This window comes from Papaver somniferum, unplaced genomic scaffold (genome assembly GCF_003573695.1).
Source record: "Papaver somniferum cultivar HN1 unplaced genomic scaffold, ASM357369v1 unplaced-scaffold_123, whole genome shotgun sequence".
Lineage (NCBI taxonomy): Eukaryota > Viridiplantae > Streptophyta > Magnoliopsida > Ranunculales > Papaveraceae > Papaver > Papaver somniferum.
The window spans coordinates 3,025,189-3,052,823 of NW_020621381.1; the positions used below are offsets into that span (position 1 = coordinate 3,025,189).

General features: G+C 37.5%; 1 protein-coding gene across 1 annotated transcript; it reads left to right on the forward strand.

The window, feature by feature from the left end:
- Window positions 1-668: 668 nt before the first annotated feature.
- Window positions 669-3,003, forward strand: LOC113331022. Its single transcript, XM_026577799.1, has 2 exons — window positions 669-799; window positions 2,077-3,003. Exon 2 carries the CDS (start codon window positions 2,206-2,208, stop codon window positions 3,001-3,003), a length of 798 nt encoding a protein of 265 aa, XP_026433584.1. The 5' UTR covers window positions 669-799; window positions 2,077-2,205.
- The last annotated feature ends 24,632 nt before the right edge of the window (window positions 3,004-27,635 follow it).

The following is a 27,635-nucleotide window of genomic DNA, read 5'->3' on the forward strand; positions in this document are numbered from 1 at the left end:
TCGAATTGTAAGCAGCGGATATATACTCGAATTTGTAAGCAGTGCAACAGATATGCACTCAGATTTGTAAGCAGTGCGGCATATATGTACTCAAATTTTTTAGCAGATATGTGCTCGAATTTGTGAGCAGTGCGCCAGATATGTACTCAAATTTGTAAGCAGTGTAGACACACACGTTTGGTAGCAAGGGGTATTATGGTCATTTCTATGTTTTAATTAATTTTAGACCTCCGAATAAAAAAAAATCCGATTAGACCCTACTATAAATAACTATATGGGCCTATGACCAAATAAAAAGTTTTCCTTTTAAGATATCCAAGACTAGTACATGTCCAAAGTTGGACGTTTCCTCTAATAGCAAAATGTCGACACCTTGTTTTACTTTGTTCCCAAGACTTGCCTCCCTAGCTTAGATTTTAGGCTTAAACGAAAATATTTTAATTTAGGAATAATATTAAAAATATGAGAATAATATTTGTTAAAATGGAAAATGGTATTTAGGTTTTTGGTTTGAATCGTCGGATTGGATCGTTGAATCCTAAGGTCATAGTTAAGGGAGTGAGACTATAAATAGGGAACCATTTTTGGTGTCAAAAGAGAGGGAGGAGAATTCTAGTCGCACCTAGGGAGAAAACCAAAGAAACTTTTAAGAGATTTTTAGTGGAGAAATAGGAGACGCATAGAATTCTTAGAGAACGGTTGGTGTTGGATTGTCCTTGCATCGAGTTCGCGGAAGTAGTAAGCCCCCGTTGATCATCCCGTTCTAAGTAACATTGAAATCGTTTACTCGCGAAAACAGGTAATACTGAAACCTTAAGCTGGTTATGAGAACATGTGTAAGAGATGACGGCCATGCTTAAATTAATGAGAAGTGACTGCTTGCTTTGTTTGATTGTTAGAAGCATAATTACTTTGGATTATCCATTGTATTATTTTGTGATCATAAATACGAATATTTTCTGATCCTTTTCATCTTGTTCCATCTTAATTACATGCTGAATTTAGTTTTGATCTTTTGTTTTATGGCGTAAGTGGGGTTGTCTAATCATGTGTTGCATCGCTTAGAGTTAGTGGAGTAACAGGATAGATTCATAAGTCCGTATATCATATTTCCTTGCATGGTAATTAATTAATAAATACATGTTATTCCATTATCTCTAGTTAACTGTTTTAGGAAAGCATCTCATAAGCATTCTGTTCATGTCAATATACGTATGTAGTGTTGCATCCCATATAAAAATCATTAATGATAATTTGTTCTTCATCCGTGGTTGTCATTAATTAGCATATTGTATTAGTTTTCCAGGTTTCCTAAGTCCTTTTACGTATCAACATATGCTTAGTGGTCAAAAGACATTCGTCCAGTTCGTGGAGTAGGTAGTTCTCGGTACCGTTTGATGCAAATTATGATGATCCTATCTATGTTCGATAATAATGATGATTGATGAGTGAAATTGAAAATAATAATAATTGTTTGGATAATTGATTCGTCTTGTTTGATTTTATCACGGTGTCATAATAATAATAATAGTTTCTCAATAATAATAATAATAATAATAATAATAATAATAATAATAACAACAACAACAACAACGTAAATTGTGGCACTGGCAGTTTGATTTTATAAAGAGGATGAAGAACTGCCTATCCCACAATGACGCAAATTGTGGCACTGGCAGTTTTCTTTTTCATCGTTTAGGTATTGTTATTCAAAAGGGTGTTGGTTCTCAGCTTGTAGCTAGGTTACCAACACTTTCCATGTAATATTACTATTTTTCCATATTTTCAATAAAAGCCCTCAGAGGCGCGTTTCCATAATAATAATAATAATAATAATAATAGTAATAACATGGAAGGTAGAGTTAGTTTGTCCCCTTGTGACACAATCTCATCCCCATCCGCATTGGCTCCTTTGGTTAGGCTACCCATGAGGCTCGCTGGTAGACTAGCACAACAACCTGCTCAATTAATGTAGTAGTATGTCGTTGGATCTTAGCTTGTTAGGCTTCCAACTAATTTCATGTAATAATCGTTATCGATAATTTCATAATAATAATAATAAAACGCAATCTGCAGGAAACCATTCTTCAACTCTCACCGCCTGCTGACCTCAGTCCAAGTTATGAACTAGCTCTTCAATCATTTACTCAAGCTTGCGGATCTCCTGCTTCCATTTCCAGCGTCATTGATGCCGCCCCTCATCCCATGAAATTATTGGCTGCACTATACTTTGGCGCTGTTAAGGAAAACTTACCTGCCAGCTTCACCCTAAATGAACAAGAATCATTAGTCTGGCAATGCCACAGGCGTGATCATGCAATGGATTTTCTTAAGGCAGTTCCTATCAGTGGACTGAACCAAACTGTCGCACCAAGACAATTCCAATCCATCCTTAAATACTGGCTTGCCATACCCTTCTTTGAGGAAGATAGCAGGTGTTCGATGTGTAACAGGCCGATGGATATCTATGCCGACCATGCAGTCCACTGTGCAAGTGAAGTGGGTTCAAAATTCAGACATGACATGGTTCGTGATGCTCTTCTTGACATATGCTACAGGTCAGGTGTTGTTGCACGTAAAGAAGTCTCTTTAGGGTTTCTTTCAAACTCTGACAAGGAACTTAAACCGGCTGATATCATGGTCCATAATTGGGAAGACGACAAAGATGTGTGCTTTGATGTGACCGGAATTTCGCCTTTCACTACCTCCAGAACTCGTAACACTCCTCCGGGCCAAGCCATCATCGCTGCAGTGAGTCGTAAGCGTACAAAATACTTACATAAGTGTATGACACTTGGTTACGGTTTCCAGGCACTAGCTTTTTCCACCATGGGAGAATTGGGAGATGACTTAGTTTTATTTCTTAAGAGGTTGAGCAACTGCCTAGTTAGTCACGATGTTAATCACAAAATAGGCAATTCTTTGTTCCATAGGCTAGGTATTATTATTCAAAAAGGTGTTGGCGCCCAGCTTGTCGCCCGGTTGCCTTCTATCGACTTGTAATATACACTCTGTCGTCTTGCTAATAAAACGCCCTGAGTGGCTCTTATAATAATAATAATATTGATAATTTGGTAATAAAAAAGACGCCGCAAAGGATTTATTGAAAATAAAGAGCGGCAATTACACAGAAATAGGGGGAAGTCGGGCTAAAATTTGTGCACCGACACCCTTTTGAATAGCCAAGCCTACTCTATGAAAAAGGGATCCACCAACTTTGTTATTGACATCGTAGTTGGCTAAGCAGTTCTTCAATCTCTTCATCATGGACGGTGAAATCATCTCCAAGTTCTCCCAAAGTCGTAAAGGCCAAAGCGCAGAAATTGTAGCCAAGGGTAATAATAATAATAATTATTTTTATTATAATATAATAATAATAATTATTATTATTAATAAATGTCTCAGTGGCCCTCTTTTTATAAAAAAAATAGAATAATAATAATAATGATTTTGATATTTTGGTGATTATAATAATTTTCTTGATTTGACTGGGTTCTGTTTCCATTTTATAGGATTTGGTGCGTTGTTTAATAATTCAATTAACATTCATAATTTGATGTATTTATTTCATTATTTGTTAATGCAAGTTAGAACCCTAAAATCCCGATTATAAAGTAGAGGCAAATTTTCGGATTGGACGGGCTAGGTGCCTCACACCTTCCTAACCCGTATCTTGATTCCCAGACTTTTCTCTGTTTTGGACCAGTGCTATTTTGGGTCCCAACTCCCTAAGTTGGGTGGCGGCTTCCCCTTATTAATAATTTTCCATGTGATTCCCATTTCGGATGTTTAGAGATCCTAACCGATTTCGACGGTATCTACAATGGCGACTTCACTGGGGATCTGAGAATCTAACTCGAAAAATAATTGAGATTTTAGGGTTTTAATTTTACACTGCTCGGTATTTGCACACACACGTGCACGCACCCATTTGCAAATTTGCATTACATTTTGCATCTTCAGACGTCCGATTCTTAGGAAAACAAGTGGCTAGTAAGCTGAACCCGTGCCTTGGGCCTTATGGGAGTTACCAGCTGAACCACCACAAGCCTTAGCCCAGTACCAAAGAAGACTAGTCTAACTACGTCTGAGGTATATTTTGCTAAGGTAGGCCAAGCCTACCACGAGAGTTAGTAAAACCTGCATGCATGTGCATTAATTGTAAATTACATTCATTGGTGAACAAAAATCCGAGGCATAAGCACTTCTTTACGTGCTGATATTCCTTGTGAAAACAGGATTTGGATTTGGATTTGGAGCAGATTTAGGGAAAGTTTACACAAAATGACCGGGCACTCTGAAATGACCGACGTTACTGGGAATGTGGCAGGATTGCTGGAACAATTCCATAAGATGTTGGATACTAAGTTCACTAAAACCAAGAAGTGGACTCTTGAGGCTATTGCTGAGGCTATAGGGAAAAATAAGGGTCTGAAATGGGTGACAATGATAATGATGATGATGAATAGGAGGAGGAGGAGGAAGAACATATCATAGAAAATTTTCTAGAATCGGGAGAAACCACTGCACGTGAACGTAAATTATCACGGAGGCTCAAAGAAGTTGAAAGGACTCTGCAGAAGATAGGAGGGGGTGCAGTAGACATGCATGGGTTATATCCTTATCCAGAGGTTCATTTACCATCGGATTTTAAATTTCCAGATATGGATATATATGATGGAACTGGGTGCCCAAAAACTCATATTCGCATGTATGTTGAGTACTTGAAGACATTGGGTATTAATGATGGGTTGCTAGTTCAATTGTTCCAAAGGAGTTTGAAAGGAACAACTCTAAAATGGCTGATGAAGATAGACCCAAGGTTGGTTTCAACATGGAAGAATATGGTTAACATGTTTGTGAGTCGTTTTACACAAATCACTGACATTCAATTCACCCGCAAGCATTTGGAGGAAGTTAAACAAGGCCCGAATGAATCTTTCTCATAATTTTTTCCGCGTTGGAGGAACAAAGTTTTGGAGTTGGATGAAAAATTGACTGAAGAGGAGATGGTGGATATTGTGATAAACTATTTAAACTATGAATATTACAACAGGCTGAGTTCATCTTACCATGCAACATTACTCTCTTTATGGAAGGCAGGTTCGCAGACAGAAAATGCACTAGATGCGGGTAGAATGACAAGGTTATCCAATCAGGTAGATCCGAAAGGAAATACAAATGGAGGGACCACGACCTCATCTAAGGACCAGGTGAACACCATGTCAGAAACGAGGCCATCGTACATGCCAACCACAGCTTCGACAATGGTTGCTCCGCCTGCTATGCAATACCAAGGGCAAGGACAGAACTGGAACCAGGGGCAAGGAAAAAACTGGAACCAGGGGCAAGGTCAGAATTGGAACCAGGGAAGATATGGGCGTACTCAGAGAACTTTTAATGAGTTAGGCCATCCGATGAGTCAGATGCTGCCAGCATTGATTACCAAAGGTTTGATAAAGCTACCTGCTATAAGATCTCCTCTGCTGAATCCACCAAGATGGTTTAATCCAGATGCGAGATGTGAGTTCCATAGGGAAGTCGGGCATTGGACTGATCGGTGTGAAGCTCTTAGGCACACGATCTTATTGAATCTAAGCAGTTGTCTGTCGGGGAAGGAAGGAAACCGAATATAAATCAGAATCCATTACCACATCGCCAGGGGAAGCCCAGAATCAATTTTGTTTCGTCTGGAAAAGATTATGATCCGAATGATTCGATCTATAAGCATAATGAGGAGCTTCGTTCAGCAATCCACATCTCGGAGATTTTACCTACTCGTCAACCACGAACGATCCATATCAGTGAACTCTTCACAGACCAGGTACAAAACATGGATTTGTTTGGTTCGACTAATCATTCTGGTTTTTGGTCTGATTCTTTCACAGGTCAATCAAATATGCCCGCAAATCAAACGTATGCGACAAGAACGAGCCAATTTCCACTAAAACCTGTGTATCTTTCAGATATCTTGCCAGAACAGACCCCACCTGCAAGGACGATCCATATTTCCGAGCTTTTGTCTTATCCGACCCAACCATCAGCGGGCCCGGTCTACCTCTCAGATATCTTATCAGATCCAGTACCCACGACGGACCGAACTCCTCCTGTTGATCCTGTTTATCTGTCAGACATCCTTCCACAACCGGTATACGATGTAGATCAGTCATGCTCGAAACCGTGGATAGACCCGTTTAAAACTGAGAGTGGTGATGAAGTTCAAAATCTAACAATAAGCAGTAGAATTTACATGCCCCCGAATCTGAGAGATGAACCCGTTATCACACCTCCAACACCACCAGTGAAATCCGCGATAGAAGAGGATAAAGAAATCATTGAGCAGTTGCAAAGAACAAAAGCGAATATTTCCATTTGGGGGTTGTTGATGGCCTCAACTAGTCATCGAGAAGCTGTATTAGCTGAGTTGAATGCTTCACATGTATCAACTATGATTTCTCCGGAGGAATTGGAGGCGACAGTAGCACAGGTGATAAGAGCAAACTTGCTATCATTTTCATATGAAGATTGACCGCCTGAAGGGAAAGATCATAACCGAGCACTCCAAATCACAATAGGATGCCAAGGATATCATGTGCCACATGTGCTAATAGATAATGGGTTTGTCGTTAACATTTGCACCCTCGCCGCTGCAAAGAGAATTGGGGTTAGAGACGAGGATATATGTTTCAGAAGTGATACTGCAAGGACAGTTTAGGGTTTTGATAATGAGAAAAGGTGTGTCATGGGTGAGTTTACCACGACCGTGGTTATCGTTCCGGCTCATACAAAGAAAACATTTTTGGTTGTAGATATTAATGCAAGCTTTACGATGCTTTTGGGGAGACCGTGGTTACATGCGAACCTAGCTGTGAGTTCGTCTTTGCACCAAAAATTGAGATTCATCTACGAGGATAAGCTGATAACTATCTATGGAGATTTAGAGGAAGAAGAAGGAAAAGGTAAAAACAATCATGTTACTATCCCAGCAGTCGAAACAAATCTGGTGTACAAGAATTATACAGAAGAAACTGTGAATCAAGTATTTTACAAGGCCTTATCCAAGGAAAAACTTCCAAGTTGGTTCGAGCATGGTAACACCAAGGTGGCCCATTATCTGAGAAAATACCGATTTTTTCCTGGTATGGGTATAGGTTTAAGAGGTAATGGTCGTACTGAACCTATTGATGGACAACAAGTATCTCATGAAGCTCCGTACGGTTTAGGGTACCATCCGACTGAAGAAGACCATTTGAAACATGAACTTGAAAAATCACCATGGAATCGCCAAGCAAGGAAAGCTGCAGGAATAGATTGGAGTACCCAGCCATCACTAAATGGCCATTATATACGAAAAGGAGACTCATGTCCTTACATGGGCTTCAATGAGCCATCTTTTATGAAGAGAATGACAATTGATGGTGGCATTGAAGAGATAACCGAAGATTTGGGTAACCTTTTTATAGGAGAACAAGAGGTAGACGTTATAAAAGCTGAGCCAGGTAAGTCACCCGCTGGTATACCCTATGTTGATCTAGTTAGATTAATTCGATTTGAAAAGACTAACCTGGTTTGCGCACCAGAAATTTGTATTTTGTCTAAAAATATTTCAGGCGAACAAAATAATTTTGGAAACAAATTATTTAACTGGCACAAGGTGCACAATGATACTGATAAACCAAAGTCGTTAGATTACTTGGAAAAGAAGCCAAAGCCAATCGAAGAAAAAAGTCGGTCAATCTGAACACGGAAGATCAACCCCAACCGGTGAAGATTGGTAATACTTTATTTTCAGAAAAAATGAGGACGAAGATCAAAGATATGACAGGGTTAGACATGGATACAACAGAGAAGAAAGTCGTACAGTTTCCTTTAAAGAAGAATGACAAGTCAAGCCTGAAGGATGAATTTATCCCCCCTCATATGGATGCCCTTATCGCGTAAGACATAGCTTGCTATCATTGATGGACGGGTTCTCAGGATACAATCAGATAAAAATGGCAGGAAAAGATAGAATGGAAGCAATTTTGAAAGAAGGAATAATACCTAAAGATGAACGGGTAAAGTCGAAGGCTCAACATCTGAATCTGATCGACGAAAGGAAGATACATACTGCAAGTCAATCCCAGTCTTACCAAGAGAGGACGACCCGAAGTATAAACAAGAAACATCATCTACAAAGCATAAAGGAAGTCAGGCCCGTGAAGCACTTGGAGCCAAGAGGAAAATTCAAGCCCAATTTGGAAGGCCCAAACATCGTCAAGAGCATCTACCCAGGATCCGAATTCCGGTTAACTGATTGGGACGGACGAGAAGAATTAAAGGAAGCAAATGCCGACCGACTGAAGAAATAATACACCTAAGGTAAGTGCTCAAGTCTATCTAAGGGCGGCGAACGCTCATACAAGTTAAGGAGAATTTTTAGGAGTCCAATATCTCTCTCTCGTAGTGTCAGTTAGAAAATGAGTAGGGGCAGGGTCATCACCGTTTTTGGCCCCCTTCAGTCAGTCAAAAAAAAAACAAAATCAAGAATCATTATTTTCATTCTTATTGAGTCAGTCAAAAAAAATGTTATCATTGAGTCAGTCTGTCAAGGGCACCGCCATCATCATACTGGGCCTACGTCAGTAGAATAAGTCTTTTAGTCTTAGAAAGATATGTTTCTATGTATGTCGTTACTAGTCTTGTAAACCATCTCCTAAAGTACTATGAGCAATGGACGTCCAAACGGGTAGATTTGAAAGAAAAAAATAATGAAAAAAAAATGAAAAATGAAAAAGAAAATGAAAAATAGGAAAAAAGAATAATTAAGAAAAATAGATGTGTAGTTAATAAACAACCACTTCAGAAAATTGGTCGGCATTTGAAGAAGAATAAGAAGCATGGTTTGAATAAGAAGCATCGAGGAGAATGGTCAACAAGTTGAAGGAAGGAGTTGCGAAAGAGTGGTAAGCTGCATGATGAAACAAGGACAGAAGGAATCCGTCACATATATACTTGGAAATTTTCGGGCAAAACATCAAACCGTTGGGATGGTTGGAGGTGATCAAATTGACTCTTCTCAGAATTCGACGGTAAAAGCATATTTTCAGTGTTCACTCCCACTTGGTATATCGGAGGCCAAGCTCATTTGTAAACTAGTTAAGTATTTTTGCTTTTAATTTTATAGGTATTTTTAAAAAAAAAAAAGAAAAAGAAAATTCTAATTGTGTGGAAGCCCATGACGAAAAATCTAGGTAAAAATAAATGATAATAATAAATTACACCGTTTAGATTGACTGAGGCAATAATTCCACACAATTAGTTGTATTTTTCTAGATTTTTCATTTACTTCTTTTTTTAGGATTATTTTCGTCAGGGGCATGTACTACTAATCACTCTTCTATTGCTTGAAGTATAGTCTCCAACTGATTGATTCTAAGGTCGTTTGATTCAAGTAAGGACTCCAATTCAGCAACTCGATTCTGTAACCTCTGGATTTGTTGGACTTTGTCCCCAATCTCAATTCGCAAGTCCTCGCGTGCAACTCTATGTCGTTTTTTTAGAAGGAATGGCTTCTCCGTCAAAAGAAGTAAAGGATTTGCGCCAATGTTTAAACTCATCAGTGGGGTAAAGGTTGGTGGCGGTGAGCAATGTTATTGGGCTCTGATCTCTTTTATCCCAGGCTTCAATTGTCCGTTGAATGATTGCGGGTGTCAAGTCCGTGGAACCGTAGAAGGATCCAGAAAGTTCTGGAACATCTTGAATAAAGCCGAGTTGACGAACCACCAACAAAGGACAGTAAAACGATCTCCTTTTCAAACCAAGGATGGAGACAATGCAGTGACCGTGTGTACGAAGGATGCTGGGATGAAAACGCCAGTGATCACAATACCCATCGAATTTTAGTACGAAAAAGTGACTTCAACCATTGGTCGTGATCTGGGTACTTTCGAGGTACATAGCCAGTCTTGAGGTACAAGTAAACGACATTGTAGCTTTTACTTTGAGTCCCCATCAGCTTCAAGTGCTCAGCCAACCATATCTGAAAAAGGGTAAAGACGGTGGTTAATTATTGGCGGAAGGAAGAAAGGGAGTAGGATGAATATGTTACCTGTAAAAGAGGAGGACTCCCACGAATCATTGTGTCAGTAGCATAAAAAGAATCCAAGCTTTCGAAAATGTCTGCCAGAATGGTTGGGACGATAGTATAATTCCCTTGAGAACAGTACCTCATGATCCCAACAACGGAAAGCGAGCAAAGGCCAGGTCCCTCTGATAAGAGTAAGGTGCCGACAAGGCATGAACCTAATACTTTCATCCTAATATCAACCGACTTATGAGAGCGAAAGGAGTGCAACAGAGCTAAGATGTTAATGTTCGAGTATTGAAGATACGGATCAACGGACGTCTTCTTTTCCAAATCAAGGAAACGGCACAACTCCAGCTTGCTATCGATTAAGGTAGGATGAACTAATTTTCCGGTGTACGTAACTCCTAGAATTCGACCAAATTCCTCTATGGTAGGGCAAAGATCTTGTTTTCCAAAGCAAAAGACGTGAAGAGCTGGATTCCAACATGTTACAGCAGATCGAAGAAGTTCCCAATCTACTGTAACCTTTGTTAAGTCCATGATATAGCCGAGACGAAGCTGTAAAAACACTTTTTGTTCATCATCAGTTAATGACGTAACCCAGTCAAGAAGTAACTTGGTCGGTGAAGAAGAAGACTTTTGGGAAGGAGACAGGTTCACATGGGATTGCCTGTTCAATCAAGGAAGTTATATATAATATCAAAAAAGTTGGAATTAATGGAAGTAAGCAAACAAGGCCAAAAAAGGGAGTCGGTTGCTACAGCAAACAGAGAATGTTTCCTTACATGATGGAGACATAAAAAAGTAGTATGTGCACGAGAGAGAGTTGGTATGTAAGTGTATGTAAGTGTTTGCTTGTTTTCGCAACGCAACTTCTTGACTTAATTAATTGGTCATGAGAATGTATATGTATGCGTAAAATTAAATACTTAGAGATGTTCCAGGTGAACCCAATAGTGTCGTGCCGGACAACTCAAGGGAATTTCGACATTTTCGAGGGGCAGTACGAAATCATGTGTTCGGCTTTGCCATTCGGTTGCACACAAACCTCTGTCAAAGAGCGGCAACTGTAGACACCCTAATCTCGTAACCAATTTGAAGTCGTACTTCCGCGAAATACGGTCTAGGCAAACACCGTTCGTATGTCCGCAGTTAAGGTTCAAGAATAAGAATGATTTTTTAGGGACCTTGATTTTTTTGAGGGGACCATGATTTTATTAGGCCACCTTCCCTATAGTTATAAGGGGTGTCCTAAAGCGTTGAAATGACTAACATATCCTTAACCTAATTTAATTTAAAACCAACCTAATAAACACCTATATATATATAACCACCACCGCCGATTACCACCACCACCTCCTCCAATTATCACCACCACCAACCACCGATTACCACCACCACCTCCTCCCACCACCACCGCCGATTACCACCACCACCACCTCCGATTATCACCACCACCAACTACCTCCTCCCACCACCGCCGATTACCACCACCACCACCTCCGATTATCACCACCACCAACCACCCATTACCACCACCACCGCCCACCACCACCTCCGATTATCACCACCAACAACCACCGATTACCACCACCACCAACACCTCTATATATATAGCTTAATTTAAAACATTAACAAAGATATTCTCACAAACCCATTACTTGTCATTCGTTTTTGGTTGAATAAATGAGAAGTAATCATCAAAATGTGTTGAAAATGGAAGTTGCAGAGAGGCTTAATGGAGGGTTTTTTTTTTTCCATAGAAAAGTTCGGTTACGTCGCAAAAAACAAGTCTCAGCCGAACTTTTAGTTCGGTTACGTCGCAAAAAGTTCGGTTATCACGAATTAATTTTTTCTTAACCGAACTCAGAGTTCGGTTGATTCGCAAAAAATACTTTTAACCGAACTCCTTGTAGTAGAACAACACAAGTCCATAAGTTCGGTTCCTTCGCAAAACAAGGATATCACCGAACTTTAAATTCGGTTGATAGAGTAATTTGATATGTAACCGAACACACAAGATGTACCCAAATAAATTGTTAAGTTCAAAGTTCGGTTACCTACCATTTTATACTAGGTAACCGAATATAGCACTGTAACTTTGGTTGTTTTTTTTATTGGTGAGTTCGGTTAGATACGCTTTTGGATAAAAGTTTGCGAACCAACCGAACTTCTTACACTTGGAATAATTTTTTTTAACGTAAATTTCGGTTGGATAGTTGGTTGGTATGAACTTTGCGTACCAACCGAACTATGTACAGTTGGTAAAATTTTATTTTCACGTAAAGTTCGGTTAGTTATTTTTTGCAAAGCAACCGAACTTCTAGACCCTAAAGTTCGTTTACATTGCGGGAAAACCGAACATTACATTGTACGACCAAAACTTCCATTAACGAGCGATCGGTAACCTGCGTGTTTGGAAAACGTAACCGAACTTATATAAAAATTTTCATTTTTTTTTGAAAGTTTGGAGCAATTAAACCAACATTATCTAAGTTTGAAGCATACCTGATAACCCAAATGTTCTTCCTCCGGTTGTGGTTGGTAAAATCTATCGTTTTCATCTTGAGATTGAGTTTGGGGAAGAATACAATCACCATCTAAGAAATAACTCATATCCGGATCATTGTGAAGATTAACAAATACTCTAGGAGTGGAAGGAGATGAAGATTCAGATGTGCTATCATCAATTGAATCATCACTTGAATACTCAAGATTAGTGAACTCAAAATAAAATTTATTTTCCATGTTTTTCTTCTTCATCTTCTCTAACTTTACTCTCTCAATAATTCTCTTCTTTAGCTTAATCATTTCACTAATAATTTCACTAATCATTACTAAAAATTAATTAGGAGGATAGTTTAGGTATTAGTATAAATATCTAGATAAGGAGTGACCTAAATTTACTTCCAAATTTCTTACTAAAAATAGAATCATGATCACAAAAATACCATGGTCCCAAAAAATCGTTCAAGAATAATCATCCATAACTTGAGCAAAACTAGGGCCCAATAGGCATGTAGTCCGAGTGAGTTGGATCTACTAAGTACACAGTAGTCCGAAGTTTCATATGGACGTACATGATAGTCCACCAACAATTAATTAAGTCCCACAGACACCAAGTTCGTGTCCATTTTAAGATATGCGAGACTAGTACATGTCCAAAGTTGGATGTTTCCTCTAATAGCAAAATGTCGACACCTTGTTTTACTTTGTTCCCAAGACTTGCCTCCCTAGCTTAGATTTTAGGCTTAAATGAAAATATTTTAATTTAGGAATAATATTAAAAATATGAGAATAATATTTGTTAAAATGGGAAATGGTATTAGGTTTTTGGTTTGAATCGTCGGATTGGATCGTTGAATCCTAAGGTCATAGTTAAGGGAGTGAGACTATAAATAGGGAACCATTTTTGGTGTCGAAGGAGAGGAGGAGAATTCTAGTCGCACCTGGGGAGAAAACCAAAGAAACTTTTAAGAAATTTTTAATGGAGAAATAGGAGAAGCATAGAATTCTTAGAGAATGGTTGGTGTTGGATTGTCATTGGATCGAGTTCGCGGAAGTATTAAGCCCCAGTTGATCATCCAGTTCTAAGTAACATTGAAATCGTTTACTCGCGAAAATAGGTAATACTGAAACCTTAAGCTGGTTATGAGAACATGTGTAAGAGATGACGGTCATGCTTAACTATTAAGGAGAAGTGATTGCTTGCTTTGTTTGATTGTTAGAAGCATAATTACTTTGGATTATCCAGTGTATTATTTTGTGATCATAAATACAAAAAATTTCTGATCCTTTTCATCTTGTTCCATCTTGATTACATGCTAAATTTAGTTTTGATCTTTTGTTTTATGGCGTAAGTGGGGTTGTCTAATCATGTGTTGCATCACTTAGAGTTAGTGGAGTAACAGGATAGATTCATAAGTCCGTATATCATATTTCTTTGCATGGTAATTAATTAATACATGTTATTCCATATGGCCCCACTGCTCAAACGTGTTGGTGGTTTGCGACCTAGCGCGGTAGGTATCATATGACGCAGATTATGTTCTAAGTCAGCTGCCAATTCGGTTTGTAAAGGCCGGAACTCTTACCTTGGCATTTACCAATACGGAGTTGGCATTCTTTGCGGCGGGGAGGGGATTTTATACTCTGCGAACAGATTGCTTGAGTTGCACGGATCCGATAACACAAAATCTATGTTGTTAATAGAATTTTCGAACGCATTCAATCTTGTTGATCGGTCCACTATTATCAGGAAGGTAAGAGCACACTGTCCTAGCATTTCTCATTGGATTGAATTTTGCTTTATGAAACCCGCCAGGCTATACTATCAAGATCACATTCTCTCCTCGACATAAGGTGTTCATCATGGCGACCCTCTCGGTCCTATACTATTTTCCTTAGCTTTGCACCTTCTTGTCGAGAAGATTGCTGCTAATTGTACATTGGATTTTCATGCCTGGTACTTAGACGATGGCACCATCGCAGGGGACACTATGGAAGTTTCCAAGGCTTTACAGATTCTTCAAGATGATGGACCAGGCTACGGGTTAATCTGAATATTTCGAAGACGGAATTATTCTGGCCTTCTTATGACCTGAGAAGGGATGTTGACAATGCCTTTCCTGCGAATATTGGTAAGCCAAAGGATGGTGTAAAACTGCTTGGTGGACCAGTCAGCCTAGATACGAACTTCTGCAGCAATACAGTGATGAATAGGGTAGATAAAACCGTTCAGTTCATGGACAAGATTCAGGAGTTGCATGATCCTTAATGTGAACTTTTGCTTTTACGCAACTGTACTGGAGTATCAAGGTTATATTTTTCCCTACGCACCACTTTCCCCAAGGCGCTTCAAACTGTTGCAAATTGTTTTGATGATTATCTCATGCAATATCTTCGTCGTCTTGTGGTCGGAGATGGGGCTGGTTTTGGCTTAGTTTAGCAACGACTAACCACTCTCCCCATCAAAGATGGGGTCTTGGTATACTTACTATGTCAGATACTATGAAGTACTGCTACCTTTCATCTCAGGCACAGACCCAACACTTGCAGAATTCTATTTTGAAGTTTCCTGTAACAGCTGACTTATGCCATGGTTTCCATAGTGCATTACAGGGTTTCACGCAAGCTTGTGGGATTCCTCTCCTGATTTCAACATTAATGATGCTGCCCCCCAATACATGAAGTCTTTGGGCGGATATCTTCGTTGGTGCTATTCGGGAAAAGGTACCCTCTAGCTTCTCTTTATCTACGCGTGAAGCTACTGTATGGAAATGCAATAGATCGGACCATGTTATGTATTTCCTTAAGACAATACCTATACCCGGGCTTAACCAGGAAATTGGGTCTAGGCAGCTTAGATCTGTCTTACAATGCCGTTTGTCCATACCCCTTTTTGCGGAAGATAGTAAGTGTTCCTGTTGTGGCAAGCTTATGGATATATTTGGTGACCATGACATTCATTATGCTAGCGAGGTTGGGCTTAAATTCAGACATGATTTAGTAAAATATATCTTGGAAGATATGTGTTATAGGGCCGGTGTTGTGGCTAGAAAAGAGGTTTCTTTGGGCGTCATTAACAACAAAGATCTTAGGCCAGCAGACATCATGGTTTATAATTGAGAAGATGGTAAAGATGTTTGTCTTGATGTCACAGGAATCTCTCTATTCACTAATGCTAGAATTAGTAATTTCATACCAGGTCATGCCATTTCTGCAGCTATCACTCGCAAGAACAATAAATACTTAGATGTTTGCACTTCACTCGGTTATGGTTTTGGTGTGTTGGCCTTCTCCACTTTTGGTGATCTTGGTACGGATTTTTTAATTTTTCTGAAGAGACTAAGAAATTGCATGGAAAGTCATGATGCCAATTTTAAGATAGGCAATTCTCTTTTTCATAGGCTAGGGATCGTTATTCAAAAAAGTGTTGGCGCCCAGCTTGTCGCTAGGTTACCCACCATCTCTTGTAATGTTGATTTTGATTCTTAATAATATTATATGAAAATGAAAAAATAATTTTTATTTGGTAATAATAATAATAATAATAATAATAATAACTACCATATTATTATAATAATAATAATGATTTTGATATTTTGGTGATTATAATAATTTTCTTGATTTGACTGGGTTTTGTTTCCATTTTACAGGATTTTGTGCGTTGTTTAATAATTCAATTAGCATTCATAATTGATGTATTTATTTCATTATTTGTTAACGCAAGTTAGCTACCTAAAATCCCGATTATAAAGTAGAGGCCAATTTTCGGATTGGATGGGCTAGGTGCCTCACACCTTCCTAGTCCGCATCTTGATTCCCGGACTTTTCTCTATTTTGGACCAGTGCTATTTTGGGTCCCAACTCCCTAAGTTGGGTGGAGGATTCCCCTTATTAATAATTTTCCACGTGATTCCCATTTCGGATATGTAGAGATCCTAACCGATGTCGACGGTATCTACAATGGCGCGTTGTCGAATTCTCTATCTATTTATATTAGTTCGTCGAGTCATGTGACTAAAGTAGGGAAAAATACGGTTTAGTCCAAAAACGCATTATAAAATATAGACTAGTCCATCCCGAGTTAACTAGGTACAATTTAGTCCAAAAGTTGTTTCAAATATGAAAAATACACATATAACCTTCCTTATTTATGATTTAGTCCAAGTGTTTGCAGTTTAGTCCAAAATGACTCAGGATGATGTCAACAATTTTAAATAATATAAAAAAAAAATAATTTATCTTTCAAACCGTTTGTCCAAAATTCGCAAACCTTATATATTCGGAAAGCTCTTTCCGAGAGCTACAAAAAGAGTACCCATATGACTATATAATTCTCATTTTTTTTAAAATCTTAGTTTACATTGGTGTACAAACATGTATGTCTACAAAAATCATGTACACATCTAAAAAATTCCAAAAAATCCAAAGACAAGACAATGTGATAAAATGTAGGTGCAGGTACAACTGTTGGTGCAGGGATAGATGCACCAAATGGATTTGCACGATAGAATTTACATACTAAACCAGCTACAACTGCTGGTGCAGGCATAAATGCATCAGATGGATTTGCACGATAGAATTTACATACTAAACCAGCTACAACTGTTGGTGCAGGCATAAATGCACCAGATGGATTTGCACGATAGAATTTACATGCCAAACCAAACTTGCATAATTTCATCTTCATATAATATGAACATTTTGTCTCACCCTAGCATTGTAAAACAAGAAATTAGTATCTCAATATGAGCTTATTGTAGCAATTTAAGATCAAAACGACAGGTACATAAAAAAGCTTTGCACCTAAAAATGACCTGTTGCATTTGACATCTATGCTTATTATAACTACACAAAGTTTTCGCATACAATGTTTACGCTAACGGCATCATTATTGATCACTATAGAAAAAAACATTGCCTAGCCACATGCAAGTTCTATGAAGCCTCTTTTTCTAGAGTTCATTTTTTCTAGGTAGTACACCACGAAGATGTAATCAACAATCGCACGGTCATCTTGGCGGCAAGAAATTCAAGCATAATATCTTACAAGTAATATTAGCTGTAATAAAAAAACTATATTATGAAATCGCATGTGCACCAATTTGTACATCTAGTTATTTTCTAAAGTCACGTTTTCCAAACTAATATGAATACCCAAGCAAGCACGTATAATTGACTACCATTGGTAACCAAAAGCAAGGGAAGTTGATGTTACGATACCTACCGCCAAGCCAAACTAGTTCCATACTGAAACACACAACTATTTGGTAGTAATAAAATGACAGACATATTTTATTACTCATTAGTGGTGCCTACCACCAAGAAAAATTAGCTCCGAATTGCAGAGATATGCCCAGCCTTAAAAAATAAATAAAGTGCACAGTAATGTACACGTGAATTACAGGTGCACTAATATGTACACATGTAATTTTTGTCACATGTGCAGAAAAAAATGTACCCTTATATTACAGGTGTACTAATATGTACACATGTAATTTTTGTCACATGTGCACAAAAAATGTACACTTATATTACAGGTGTACTAATATGTACACATGTAATTTTTGTCATATGTTACTATGTAAAATGTCATATATCTGCACATAAATGAAAAACTGTTTAATAAGGATGTTTTACCTGATTTCCTCAGAAGTCGCAACCCCAGGCATCTTCACAAGGATTTGATTGTAATCTGTCCCTGATGTCTGCATTCCAATCAATACAACAACACAAATAAGAAACTGAATGATTCACATGCCTATGTTGTACAATTGCATATTTAAGAATGTAATGGACGCCAACTTCCGTATAACATTCTTGGGTTATATAACTAACAAATGGCGCTTCAAAAGAATACATCATGAGATGTACACCTATGCGCGCACTGAAAATTAATATGTGTACAATTATACACACATTAAGAAAAAAGGTGTACAACTATGTACAAACGAAAAATCAGCATGTGTACAATTATGTACACTTTAAAAATCAAGATAAAAATTCAGGAGTTTCTTCATGAAAATCCATTTAAATAGGCTTTGGAATCCAGGTGAAATTCCCCATGTCCACGAATCTGGTTTCATGACTCTATCATGTCAACTACGAAATTGACTTATTTCTAGAATCATTCTTTAGGACTATATAAGGGCTCATTATGTCCAGATGCAACTATAAGAAGTATAGTACAAAATGAATGAAATTGCAATGTCATAATGTGTATTGTTCCCTGCAGTATACATAATGTTGCAATTTAAAAAGGAATGAAACTCTCCAATGAACATTACCGCTGAGAATCAGACATAATATTGACTTCCTCCGACGAAAACATGTTAAAATTTTAACCTACATCGAGTTTGAACTCCTCATCCGGATAAGAAAACACAAAGAAGTTGAACATAATGACAGACATGGGCATGAGCCTAAACAAATTTGTTTCAGTATATAGGGTGGCAAACTTACGTATGTAGCCATAGTTACGAGAACTGGGCAAGCCCAACATAGCTCTATCGAACTTTTCTGTGGCATCGAATTTTTGCAAGGAATTAGCCGGCTTATTATACTGTACCACGCGCTCATTCAATGTATATAAGTCCTCGCACTCTTCCTAATTAACATCACAAACCTCTATAAGTCCGATTAAAAAGAAAAAAAAAACATAAATTCTAAGTATAAAAGAGGATTACTATTAATATCACAAGACTGTTGTATGTATACCATGGAACTAGCATTTGTTAGTAGTGAAGTGTTCAATTTCTGGATTTTAGAAACAGGCCATTCAAAGAGCCGGCTTGTCAAATTTTCTTTGCTGAATGAAAAAGCAGAACTAAAAACAAATATCATCCAAAAAATATAGACTCCGATGATGAAAACAAACTACAGGTGCTGCTTGACTAAAGAAAGACTTAATCTAAACCATATGTCACAGGGTTTCTTTTAATTAATCTAAACCATAATTAGCTGGATCTCACAACCTTTGACAAGATAATAAAATTTTGTTACAAAGAGGATCTTATTACTAGAATTAGCAAATTTCATTCATATAGTGTATCAGTATATCATGATCAAAAGGTGTACAATTATGTGCACATTAAATATCAACATGTATGCGTTTATGTACACATTGAAAATCAGCATGTGTACAATTATGTATACAGTAAAAAAAAAAGATAGTGGAAAAAAGGGAACCTAAGGCGAACCTTTTTGGTAATGTTTGGTAATATTCTCAAAGCTGGGTCTATTAATCAGTGAGAAATAAGCAAGAAAACATCCGCTCCTCTGTAACTTACAGGTCTCTAATTCTGTTGTAATTTCGAGAATTCAAAACTCCAACCACAAAGTCTCAGGGCCTGTTTGGTACAGTTTTGAAAAACAGTTTTCAAAAATAGTTTTCCACTGTTTTAAAAACATACCTTTTTTTCCTTGTTTTCATTTTCTAAAAATTGTTTGGTAAACTGTTTTTGAAAATAAGGAAAACCAACTAAATCGGATCAAATGTAAAGATTCGTCTAAGAAATAGTGATATTAGCCATGACTCACTTGCAGTCATTCCCCATCTCTTACTTTGTTTTGAAAAGAAGAAAAGAATAAAGAAAAGAAAAAAAGAGAAAACACAGAAAACAATAATTTGTTGTTTTCATTTTTTTGTTTTTAAAAACAGAAAACAGATGGAAAACATTTTCTGAAAATGTCCTTACCAAACGCGTTTTCTCCTGTTTTCTGTTTTCTCTGTTTTTAAAAACAGAAAACTGTTTTTGAAAACTATACCAAACAGGACCTCATATTTTCTAGTCTCATGTCCTTTTCAATTTAGATACAGAGTTCACATTGGCATAAACACCTTCCTTATCCTGTACTACAAAGAAATAGGATCAAAATAATTTAAAGAATTTAGAATTTTAGGCATTGTCATTCCCAAAATCTTGGATACATATGTTGAGCTACTGCTACTTTTTCAACATGATTCTGCAAACCACTGTAAAAACATTGCAGTAAGTCGTTCTGAAATACGTACATGTGCTTAAAATGTGAAAATGAAAACAATAAGAGCACGTGCAAATGCTATAAGACTAGAGCCTAAAAAGATACATAATGTAATGGATCTTTGACATATATATGCTCAGTTTAAACACTACGCTTCAAACTTTCAACCACACATCAAAGCTTAAAGAGAACTTTGATCCACCTATGACTTTCAACAAAAAGAAAACTTTCACAATGCCCTAGTCTAAATCTAACTAATCCATAGGCTTGGACAAATTGGCCAAAAAAATGGAACGCAAATCAAATTGCTTGTAAAGAAGCAATTACGAAGATTCTCATACAATTTCCAAAATTATAAGAATGGAGCCTTGCTTTGAGTCAAGAAATAAAACTTATTAGTTAGAAGACTAGCTAAATTCATACAACCATAAACTAGACGCACTTCATGTGAACTGGTGGAATAGTTTGTGTTAACTTGGATTAAAGACTACATATCAAACGAGATTCAGCTTTCAAGCCAGTTATAACGTGGATCAGTTGGCAGTCTACCCCCTGCAAAAAAAAAAATACAAAACAATCCTCAAAACTACTGTTTCATATGGTTTACAATTTTGGTATCTCTGACTTCAGTTCTTCTTCACTTTTCACATTTGCAAACCGTAAGTAACAAACACAATAACAAGTGGTCATCATTTGCAAAGCTTTGTTTTTGTTACAGAACAAAAATAATTTGAAGAGCTATTACATTTCGGTATCTGTACTGGATACTAGATCGAAATTAGTCGGTATGACTGTATGAAACCAAGAATTATTCCAAGTGGTATAGTAAATTCTAAATTGAATTGAATTTTCCAACTGTAAGATCTTTTTGAAGATTAAATTCCAATAGAAGGTCATTAATCAAATCCACATATCTTACTCCCAACATCTGGGGATTTTCCATCGTTGATATTTACATAATAAATGAATTTTATATAAGTTCTGAGTATGCTGTCAAGATATAAATAATCTTCCAAATCATTTTTATTTGGTCATTTGGTATCATAAAATCGTAAATTGTATTGAATAGTTTAGAAATGGTAGTGAGCAATAACAAGACTAGCATGTTTCAAATCAGTAGAGAGTAGTAGATATAAGTATAATAGGACAGGATTAGAAAACTACTATGTTCTTCCATCATGTACTTTCTAAGCAACACCCATTGATATACCATCTGAAGAGGACGCTCACTTTCCTTCAATAATATAACACAAAAAATTACTGATTGCTTAAATAAATTTTTCTACATTCTCGTCCAATGCAAATCATTCCTCAAATACAGTATGCTCACTTCCAATTCAAATTTACAGAAATTAAAGGAATCAAATGGATGCAATTACCAGTAGACTACTCAAAAAGAATCGCCATGAAACCAAAATCTGCAGTTCTTCGTCGTTTTCTCCTCGATCAAAATTTTGTTTAATGAAAAAGCACTTTTAGATATAAGAAAAGAATAACATCTTGTAACTAATCAAAATAAAATGAATATCTCAAGCATCATAAAAGAAATTTTAATAAGATTGCGAGGAAAACAAACTGTTGGTGTAAAATTAACGAATTTTGTTTAAGATTTAGATGAAATTTTACCAGATCTGATTGTTTTTAGATCTTCTTCCAGAGATTCTTCGGTGTTAACAGAAATGGAAAAGGTAGAGATGCCTAAAATGATCTAAACCTGATCATGAATCGAATCCGAGATGAAATTTTGTCAAAATCTTATGTTGTCGTCTTTAACCGGAGTAGATGTAGAGCTCTCACGCGAGTTTCAACAAATGAAACTGAAACCGACAATGAAGAAGAAATGTTGATGGGTATTTTTGTCCCCAAAAAAATTCATTTTGGACTAAATCGTTCAATAAAGGACCAACTCGTTTTGAATTTTGTGGATTTGGATCTCAGAGTACCAGGCTTGAAAGGAGAGGACTAGACTGTCCAAAGCCCAACAATTTTGGGATTAAACGTTAATTTCTACACTAAAGTATGAGTCGCGTCTGAGACGCGTAGAGTGGAGACTATACACTCCTCTTCAAACCGATTGTGAACCCTAGTTTGCTCCTGCATGCGTTTATTATTGAAGGATAATTTGAATGCTTCTTCTACTTTATATAGTTCTGGTGCACGCATATAAAGCCCTAAAACGTCTTATCTTCAGTCAGGATCCGGGACATCATTGCAATTGCTGAGTACAGATGCTGACGGAGAAGAATTCCACGAGACCAGAGAGAGATGCGAGATTTATCGAGATAAGCCCTATTCACGATTTTAAAGGTCGATCTCTAGTCACCTAATCCCAAGTAATAACATGTTGTGTTGTGGTTTTGGGGGAGTTGAATGGTTTTGATGTGTCCCGATCTTTTGAGACTCCTTCGTCGATCGTTTCTAAATCTGTTATATGAAAACTGGATGCTTGGGCCACCTAATGTTGGACATGTAGATATGTGACGCATGATTCTCCTTTAGTCACCAATTTGATATAAGACTAGGGATTACCATTGACTCGGGACGTTTGGAAAATGAAGTAAGACCCTTGTAGCATACGAGATTGAGTTTCAAGGCGGGAAAGCGATAAATTGTGGGATGGAAACGTCTTTGGAGAGTCATGTCGAGATATTTCCGCATGTATCTTTGTGGGCAAGATGAAGTTGTTATCCCGCCTCTACAAGGTGTCTTGACAGGGATTCATGTGAACTTCTTTAGTAGAATTATCCGTTGAGATTTATTTTTCTTTTGGGAGGATGCTCAACCGAAATTGAGAGTAGTATATGCCTTCTGGTACAATTATGGTAATATATACATGCAGGTCCAACTGCGCAGTCCATTTTTGTTTGTTTTATTGATGGAAGAGTTCTCTGGGGATTTGCTAGGTAATTCTTCACATGGAAGAGTATTTTTTTTGACATGAGGAAATTGTATGTGATCGGCATATCTTGTCCTACGCTGATCGCGTCTGAGCCTGACTCATGGAATAACCTGTCAATTGGATTTTCTTGGAAGAAGAGACTTTGACCAAGGGAACTGCTAGTATGCGCCTGAATGAGTAACGTGTATCGTGAATCTATGGTCTCAGATCCTTCTCTTGCTTTACTTCAGTGATGGTAGCTGTATGTCGAGTAATAGAGTTCTATCTGAATTGTTGATATTTCGGATTTCTTTTCCCTTGGTAGGTTCAGGTGCGAAGATATTCTCCTTCTCCTTCTTGGGTGAACTGAGGCCCCATCGGAAAATGATACTGGATAACCGTCGGTGCATCCGAGATGGAGGCTCATCGAGACTTAGTCGTACAATCGCTAGGATTCCTTTTCTTTCTGACGGGACGGGTGTTGAGATAGCATATCGACCGACGGCTTTGAATCTTCAGATAATTATGAACTTTGTCCGAGCAATGTCTTGGAAGCTAGTCTCATCTTATACTTTGTCACGTTCTGGTCATGATCCTCAGAAACACGAAAACGACAAGATGCATCTCGGCTAGCGATTTATGACCTTATGTTGTTCTGCAAAGCTTTTGTCTAGGTCACGAATTTTTCGGAACCTTTCCAAGTTTTCGCTTGGTCAATCTGATACAAAATGAAAGAGTTATAAGTAAAATAGTAAAGTGAAGTAAACTTCCTGAGTCCCCTTTGATCAGGTTGAGGGCGTTTGACCTAAACGAATTTTGGAGAAAATATTTGTCAGAATCTCCAAGTTTAGAGCGTCATATGGTCCTTGAGGTCCTTGAGAGTGATAAGGTCGGCTGGATGGTTGTTCCTTTGCTTTTTCGCGTTCTTAATGAGCTTTATCTTCTCCGGTGAGGTCGATTGCATGCAAAATCACGTCAGTGCTATTCTCAGCAATTTTAGTACTCCTTCTTTAGGAAATGTGTACTCGATCTAGATTTATTGGATCTATCCCTACTGGTAACTCTTAAGGCGTTTTCAGATAAGTCTTGTTAGAGCACTTTTCGGTCGAACTCGCAAGCGTTGCTATCTCAAGCTTGTTTGTCAAGTTTAATTTCCAAAACTACAAGTCTTGATTTCTAGTCTACATATAGCTAAGTCTCGGACTAGGATAGTAAGTGTAGTTGAGCTCTAGACTCCACGATGTTCATCATGCAAAGACGAAGAACTACTCAAGGAACTGGTGGAACTTCATCGACAAAAAGGTATGTGGAGACTTGAACTTATCTATCACTCAAAAGTCTATTTATTCTATCTCCTATCTTGAGATAAAAGTCGTATTACTATATAGACTTCGATTATACACATTTTCTATTTCGAGCCAAGTTTATCTCTCTTCTCTATTTCTCGAAATATGTGTTGGTAAGCTTTCGCTTTGGCCAAGTTCATCTTTACTCGTGACGAAAGTCATGTTTTTGAATAACTTATCGCTTTGATGAAAAATAGTTTGTGAATAACAACTATATAACATCCTCTAAGAAAGTTTCAGTGATTGAAATGAGAGTTTAGATTATATAACATGTAACCATCTTTGGATATAAGCATAGTGTGTTTTCACATTTGTGTAAAAGTTCAAAACCGGGAACCCAAAGTATGCATACCCGTACGCGTACTGGCGGTTGTTGGAAATCCGGGACAATTTGCGTACCCGTACGCGTACTGGCGGAAATTTCACGTCTGTGAATTTTTGCTGGAGTTTGGAAGTGAAAATAAACTTAATCCGGTTACTTAAGTACACGTACCTATTCGCATACTTAGGTAGGTTACTTTCTAAAATCGGTTTGCTCATGAACGAAAACATTTATATATATTAAGGAATGCAATCTTTGCAAACCGTGGCTATAATGTTCATGAATCTATTTGAGTGAATCAAAACCGATTTTGCTTCGATTGTGTCTTGTATACTTCTATGAGATCTAAGCAATTGAACAACTCTCTAACTAGTTCATTTGAGTCATTTGAAATAGTTATGATGAAGATGAATAAGGTTGATATGAAAGTGTTCATATGGCTAACTATTATTGAACCAACTAGGTTTACACATTTAGGTACTGTTACTCAAACCTAAATGAAGTTACACTTCATTTGTGTATAACAAGCTAAGTTCGATCTAACGGTTGAAAGATATTAGCTTGAATCTAATCAGGTTTTCATCTAACGGTGAATATTGAATGCTCTGTTACCAAGGTAACTTATATTGCAAACCCTGATTTAGAGACTATATAAAGGAGAACTCTAGCAACTGGGAAACCTAATCCACACACCTCCTGTGTGATACTAGTTGTGTAAGCTAGAGTCGATTCCCCTTTAACCTTAGGTTTCTCTCGAGACCCTGTAGGTTAACGACTTAAAGACTTCATTGGGATTGTGAAGCCAGACCCAACTATTTTTTCTGTAGTTTCGTGATATAATCTTGATGTTTCTATCGTGATTGAGTGCCATCATAAGATTGGCTAGAGATTTATATCTTCGATTGGCAATATAGAAAAGTAGTAACAAACACCTTCGTCTCATCGTTTGTGATTCCACAATATCTTGTTTTGCTAGTCGATTAAGATTATTATGAGGTGATTGATATTTCTAGGATGTTCTTCGGGAATATAAGTCTGGTATATAAATTGGTTCCTGTTCACCTTGATTTATCAAAAGATGGAAAAAAACTCGTAGGTATTTCTGTAGGAGACAGATTTATCTATTCCTGTAAACTTTTATGTGTGAGACAGATTTGGTTATTAAAGTCTTCGACTTTGGGTCGTAGCAAATCTTTGTTGTGGGTGAGATCAACTAAGGGAATCAAGTGCATAGTATCCTGCTGGGATCAGAGACGTAAGGAGCACAACTGTACCTTGGATCAATGTGAGATTGATTGGGGTTCAAATACAGTCCAGACCGAAGTTAGTTTGTAGTAGGTTAGTGTCTGTAGCGGCTTAATACAATGTGTGTTCAATCTGGACCCGGTCCCGGGGTTTTTCAGCATTTGCGGTTTCCTCGTTAACAAAACTTCTGGTGTCTGTGTTATTTCTTTTTCACATTATATTTTGTTATATCATTGAAATATCACAGTTGTGCTATGAATTGATCAATTGGTAAATCCAGCCTTTGGTTGTTGATTGAAATTGATTGATCCTTGAACATTGGTCTTTGGTACCGTTCAAGTTATTTCTCTTAGATTCAATCGGGCTCGCAAATTATTGTCTGTTTGATTGCGGATTGGATTAAGAGATTGAGATATAACTCTTTGATATGCTTTTCTTAAGATTGATTCTGACTGTGTAGTTGATTCTCTTGGAAGTATATTGGCGTTAGTCCATACATATTTTTAAACGAAATATTGGGTGTGGTTGTTAGACCCCTGCTTTTTCAATTGGTATCAGAGCAGGAAAACACGTTTAAGACCTTATAAGTCTGTGTTTGAAGCGATCTGACTCTATGGATGGCAGTAATATCACTGATAAATGCGTCACCAGAAACAAAGGTTTTGTTCCGACAATGTCCATTAAAAATAAAGATTTGTCAATTCAAGTATAGACGAACTTAGTGTCCTGACGAAACAGATAGACAATGGCATGTAATATCCCGATTACCCTTCAAAAGAGTCTAACTCTGACGAATGAGAAGCAGCTAAAGAGAGTAAATTGATTCTAAACCTTGTTAGAATCCAAGCTGATATATTTAATCGGTTGAAAAACAATGTCAAAGAGAGTAAATTGATTCTAAACCAGATGGTAGTAGTTCTTCGAAGGTTAACGGTCGGAGATTGAAACCCTTTTTAGAGCCCTTTCCTACAGCTGATGTTGAGGAGGTCCCTCTGGAGGACCTTGTTTACCCTTGATTGACCATCGAGGCGATTGTATGTTGTATATTAGTTTTTGATTCACCCAGGTACTATCTTTCCGACTTCTCTCTTTACTGATTCCTCATGTTTTTTTATTGCTCTTTCATTAGAAACATTGAGGACAATGTAAGACTTAAGTTTGGGGGTGGGGAAGAAACTGTTTGTTAGCTTTTAGTTGCAATAAATAAACTCCAGAGCCTAGAAATTTATGCTTATTAAGGTTGGCACTAACCAATCTAAGTGGATGGTAATATCTTGGTTGTAGGAGT

Excerpts from the sequence above, each read along its gene's own strand:
- LOC113331022 (XM_026577799.1), top strand. The coding sequence starts at position 2,206 with ATGAAATTATTGGCTGCACTATACTTTGGCGCTGTTAAGGAAAACTTA.